The sequence below is a fragment of the Pteronotus mesoamericanus genome, unplaced genomic scaffold (genome assembly GCF_021234165.1).
Source record: "Pteronotus mesoamericanus isolate MK-2021 breed Mesoamerican mustached bat unplaced genomic scaffold, CSHL_Meso_final scaffold_651, whole genome shotgun sequence".
Classification (NCBI taxonomy): Eukaryota; Metazoa; Chordata; class Mammalia; order Chiroptera; family Mormoopidae; genus Pteronotus; species Pteronotus mesoamericanus.
In genome coordinates this window covers 637,241-643,240 of record NW_026555325.1, presented here as the reverse complement: position 1 = coordinate 643,240, position 6,000 = coordinate 637,241, and the positions used below count along the sequence as shown (strand labels likewise).

The 6,000-nt window shown below is 37.2% G+C and overlaps 1 protein-coding gene across 1 annotated transcript in view; it reads left to right on the top strand.

Annotated features, from left to right (window-relative positions):
- Nucleotides 1-30: 30 nt before the first annotated feature.
- Nucleotides 31-6,000, top strand: part of LCT (lactase) — a 59,679-nt gene continuing 53,709 nt past the window's right edge. Inside the window, exon 1 of the mRNA XM_054562786.1 lies at nt 31-670. Within this exon, the coding sequence (XP_054418761.1) occupies nt 31-670 (640 nt within the window). The remainder of the gene's footprint in view (nt 671-6,000) is intronic.

Genomic DNA, 6,000 nt, shown 5'->3' with positions numbered 1-6,000 from the left:
TTCCACATTCCTCCTAACAGGTCCTCGAAAATGGAGCTGACCTGGAATTTAGTCCTTATTGTTTTTCTAAGTTTTTCATGCTGGGGCTTAGAATGGAAACTTGATAGAAATTTCATTTTAGCTGCTGGCCCTCTAACGAATGATTTGCTGCACAACCTGAGCCGTCCACTGGGAAACCAGGATTCTAACTCTGTGGCAGGAGACGAAGGCATTTTCATGTGTCGCCAGCCACTGCCGGCTTTCCTGCCAGAGTACTTCAGCAGTATTTATGCCAGTAAGATCACCCATTATAAAGTATTTCTGTCATGGGCACAACTTCTCCCAGCTGGGAGCTCCAAGAGCCCAGACGAGAAAACGGTGCAGTGCTACCGGCGACTCCTCGAGACCGTCAAAGCTGCGCAGCTTCAGCCCCTGGCCGTCCTGCACCACCAGACCCTTCCCGCCGGCGTCCCCCGCGGAAGCGAAGTCTTGGCTGATCTCTTTGCAGACTATGCCACATTCGCCTTCCACTCCTTTGGGGACTTAGCTGAAATCTGGTTCACTTTTAGTGACTTGGAGGAGGTGATAACAGAACTCCCTCAGCAGAAATCAAGATCTTCACGTCTCCAGACCCTCGCGGACGCCCACCGAAAAGCTTATGAGATTTACCACGGAAAATACGCTTCTCCGGGTGAGTACACAGGCCTGATGGCGGACGCACAAGCAGCCTTTGTCACCCACCTGCCCCTGTCCTCCTTAAAGCAGGACTCAGCTTTTCTTCCCACTCGTCGTCGATAGTCCCATCATAGCTATTCGGTAGAGAGATTAATGTTGTAGGGAAGATTTCCCAGAGGAGATAGGTAGGGGGTTAGACTGCGGAGTGCCCAGCACTCCCTTTGGAAGAGACCTGCTAAGTCTGTGCCGCCCCCGGGCCTCTTCCTCCGTCCCTCCTTCTCCATCCTGCCTCCCTGACGCTTCCAAGCGGCAGGACTGCCCACCCTACCTCGGCCTTCCCCTTTCCTTATGAAAAGCAACTTACACATTCTGGTTGAAGTTTGCATTCCAGCAGAGGAGACAGACACACACAAAGGTAAAATAATGGCATTCTGCTGGGTGGTGAAAAGAGCATCATTTCAATTGTCCATGTCCTTGCTTCACAGCTAACTCGAGGTTGTGATTCAGCAGATCTGGGCAGGACCAGGACATGTGTGATTTTAACAAATTCTCTAGATGAATCTGAGGTACCATAATTTTGAGAACCCATTTTGGATTATACATGCTTTCTTGTGTTTACTGTATACATGCAGTATGTAATACGTGCATGCCTGTATATTCTACTTTATAAGTATATTCTCATTTTATTAAAATCTCTTTGAAGGCATGATTTTCCAAGGGCTTATAGGTTCCCATAATATGACTGGATCATAAAATTTAAAATATTGCTCTCATTTTAATATACGTTTATTTAATTTTTATTATTACAAATTATAAACTTGTATATATATAAATGGTTACCTAACTTCTGACAAGTTCTTTCTAATAGACTCTTCGAATTTAAAATTACTGACTCAAGAGATGGGCATTCTTTAAGACTTTAAAGCATGTTGCTAAATTATTTTCCTGAAAAGTTGTAGTAGTTTATATCAACAGTTACAAAATTGTTCTTCTGACCCCACTCAGCCTATTTTATCATTGGAAATTTGAGAGCTAAAAACTATTATCTCCTATATTCTTCGCTTGCATTTATTTGATTATAGAGAGGTTAAACCTATTTTTTCTGCGTGAATAAATAAAGGCGTGTGCGTACCGAGGGGCTGTCTCAGTCAGGGTTGTGAGGAAGGCAGGGCTCGGCCGCCCGCGCTCTGGGCGCTGAAGGAGGGGTCCGGCCTTGAGGTCTGGAGAAGAGGATTGCGGGTCAGGGGAGAGTGTGAAGCCCCGGCGGCAGCGGGAACAGCGGAGAGCCCGCTGTCTGTCTAGTGAACTGGGAATGGAGGGTGGCAGATGAAGAGATGCTGGATTGGAAGCTGGGTTCTTCGGAAAGCATGTCTTCGGGTGTGGGAGCAAATAAATGTTTGCTGACTATAATTCTGCTGAAGAAGCTCTGAGTAAAATGAACTTCAGAAGAGGGCAAGACAGAACGTGGATCATCTCAAATAAAGGAACTTCTATTTTGAGTCAGATTCATAGAATTACTTAAATTACAAAGTTATATATACGTGTTTATTAAAATGTTTTTGCATATTTTATTTTTAATTTATATCAGGTTACTAAAGACTTTCTTTTTTTCTTTTTTTAGGACTATTTCTTTTTTAAACTACATTTCCTTCTTTTCTTCTTGTGCTCATTTTCCCCATCCTTTATTTTGTTTCATCAATATCACTAGATTATCTGCCCCTAACATAATGCAGGAAACAAAATAAATTCTCTTTCTAGTCTTTTTATTATTTCAAAAGGTGGTCTTCCCCTTCTCTCTTTCTTTCTCTCCCTCTCTCTTATTCTCCCCTCCCTTTTTTGTCTAATCATACCCCTGTTGTTCTTTTTAAAATATATTATTTAATATATTTACTTATGTTGGTTAAAAGCAAAATACTGTAACAAATACACATAGAGTGACCACTCAATCCAACAATTAAAATATAACATAATATCACTTCATAACATCTAGGATAGATGTAATAAAAATAGACGGACAATAATAAGCATTAGAGATAATGTGGAGAAATTGAAACCCTCAGGCACTGCTGGTGGAAGTGAATAATGGTGTGGCCGATTTGGAAAATAGTCTGGCATTTCCTCAAGTTAAACTGTAGAGTTACCATATAATTCAACATGTCCTCTCCTGGGTACATGTGCAAGAGTAATAAAAACAAATGTCCAGACAAAAACTCGTTACAAACATTTACAGCAGCATTATTTATAATAGCCAAAAATAGAAACAACCCTAATGTCCACCAACTGATGGATAAACAAAATGAGGTATATAACATTCAATGGACTATCATTCAGCTTTAAAAAGAATGAAGTATTGATACATACTACAGGATGGTGAGCCTTAAAGACATTATGCTAAATGAAAGTAACCAGTCACCGAAGACCACATATTATATGAATCCTTTATATTAAATGTCCAGAATAGGCAGAAGTATAGAGACACTAAAGTCGGATTTCAATATCTAAGGCTAAAAGAAAATAGGAAGTGGCTGCTACTGGGTATGGAATTTTTCTTTGGGTGGCTAAATTGTTTTGGAATAGTGGAGATTATTACACAGTTTTATGAATATATTAAAAACCACTGAGTTATATACTTTAAAGGGGTCAATTTTTTTCAATTAAAGTTAACATTAAATATTATTTTATATTAGTTTCAGGAGGTATGAGTTTTATGCTATAGCCCTTAATTTTCTGCAATATATATTAATTTTTTAAATGTAAAAAATATAAATGGGAGGTTTGAGGGTTTATAAAATGAAACAAAGCAAACCATACCACAACTTACATCTACTTGTATATTCCCCCCTCCCCTCATTTAGTTTTCTCCTCCCCACTAGGTTACCACTATGCTAAATATTCTGTTTACTTTTTATTATTCGATGGCTTTTCTCCCCATTTGGTGTCCACAATGACTTAAAGGTACAAGGCCAAACATTTTAAATAAAAATTTTTGTTTTTTTACTTACGGAACAGGTGGGATTTTAGCAAATAAAGCACATTCACAGTGTTTTAAAAAATACGTTACAAGCCCTGACTGGCGTGACTGTGGGCTTGACGTCGTCCCGCAAACCGAAAGGGCACAAGTTTGATTTCCAATCAGAGCAACTAATTGATGTTTCTCTACCTGTCTTTCTCCCTCCCTTCCTCTCTCTCTAAAAATAAATAAATAAAATCTTAAAAAATATGTTAAAGAAGTAAATTCCCATTTACTACTGACTAGGAAATACAATGTGAAATGTGGTTCTGATCTTTCCTAAGCTTTTTTTTAGTCAGGGTATGATTTATATATCATGAAATGCATAGATCTTGATTTTACAATTTGACTAGTTTTGGCAAACACATCTATGTAACCCTATGTAATGTTTTATGAAGATAAGACATTAACCAACACCTCAGAAAATTCCCTTTCTGATCAAGTGTATAGATTCCTAATTAATCCTTACCCCCTGAAGCAACCATTGATCTGATTTCTATTAACATTGATATGAATAGAGCCACACAGTTTTTGTGTCTGTCTTCTTTCATTCAGCCTAATGTTTGTGAGATTTATTCATTCTGTTGCTGCATTAGTTATTTGCTCCTTTTTTCCTAAGTAGTATTTTATTATGGAGGTATCACAGTTGAGGAGCATTTGAGCTATTTTCCAGTTTTCATCTGAGTCAAGTGGCTAGGAGTATTCATTCTTGTGTAAGTTTTTATGTGGAACTGTATTTTCGTTTCTCTTAGATAAATACACATGATTGGCATTGCTGAGTCACAGGTGTGCCTGACTTTTTAAGAAACGGCCAGTTTTCCAAAGCCGTCGGCCATGTTACACCCCTGCCAGCGGCACATGGGTGTCCCAGGGGCCCCCCCAGCACCCTCGCCGAGCAGCACTGGCATGTTCGTGTTCTCTGTGTTAGCCATTTTGATGACATCTCATTATGATACCATTACTTCTTAAATATATAATTTTTATCCCACGTGCTTATATGCTTAAACAATACAGTATTTAATTTTGCTTGGTTTGGTTTTGAGACATCATAAAAGAGTATTATACTTTTTGTAGTCCTCGAGGGCTTCCTTTTTTAAAAAACAAAATTATGTTTCCAAGCCTTATCCATGTTGTGGAATATAGCTGTAGCATATTCTTTTTCATTGCTATATAATATTCTATTGTGTGGCTAAGCCACATTTTATTAATTATTTGTCTGCTTATGGACATTTAAATCATTTTTCAGTTATGCTACTATGAACAGAGCTGCTATGAATGTTCTTGTACATATTTCTTTCTGTACACGTGCAAGAGTTTCTCTTCTGTGGGGAATACAAGTGTTTTTAGCTTTGAGAAAGAATGTAAATTCTTTTCCATTGCAGTTGTACCAATGTACATATCCATGAACAACGTCTAAGAGTTCTTGTTTATTAGCCACATTTGTTCCTTCCTCTGTAAAATTCCTATTACATCTCTCATTCATTTATGTATTGAGTTGTCTTTTTCTTGTTGACTTGTCACAATTCTTTATATATTCTTAAATCTAATCTGATTGGTTATATGTAATGATATTTTTATAGTTCATGTCTTCTCACTCTTTCTGTGGAGTCTTTGATGAACAGAAGTTCTTATTGTTAATAACAAAAATTTATCAATTTTTTCCTTTGGTTGATTTTTTAAAATATATTTTGATGGTACTTACAATATTTAAATGTATTTCTTCAGTCTTTAGAATTTCTAGTTTCCAAATGTTTTCACCCCTTTCCCCTCCCTGGTAAATCTCAAAGTTCTTAGGTAATTGTGCATCTTTTCCAAGCCCATTCTTTGGAGAGTCATTTTCTGTCACTTCTATGACATTTCTTAATGGTTGAGGGGCAATCATTAAAAAACTCAGAGATGATCTGCAAATTTGAAAGCCACTCTTGGTTTGTAAGAATTTTTTTCCTTTTTAATCAACACTTTAACAAATTAATGGACTTTATTTTTTAGAACAGTTTTAGATTTATAGAAAAGTTGACCAGATAGTACAGATAAGTGATACTTCATCAAAATTAAAAAGCTTTGTGCATCCAAGGACACTATCAACAGAGGGGGAAAAAACAACCGACAGAATGGGAGAAAATATTTGCAAATTATGTATTTGTTAAGAAGTTAATATCCAGAATATATTTTTAAAACTTCTAACTCTGCAACAACAAAACAAACAACTGTATTAAAAAATGGGCAAAGGTTTTGAATTGATATTTTTTCCAAAGACGTTATGACAATGGCCAATAAGTACATGAAAAGATGCTCTATCAACAATCATTAGGAAACACAAATCAAAACCACAAGAT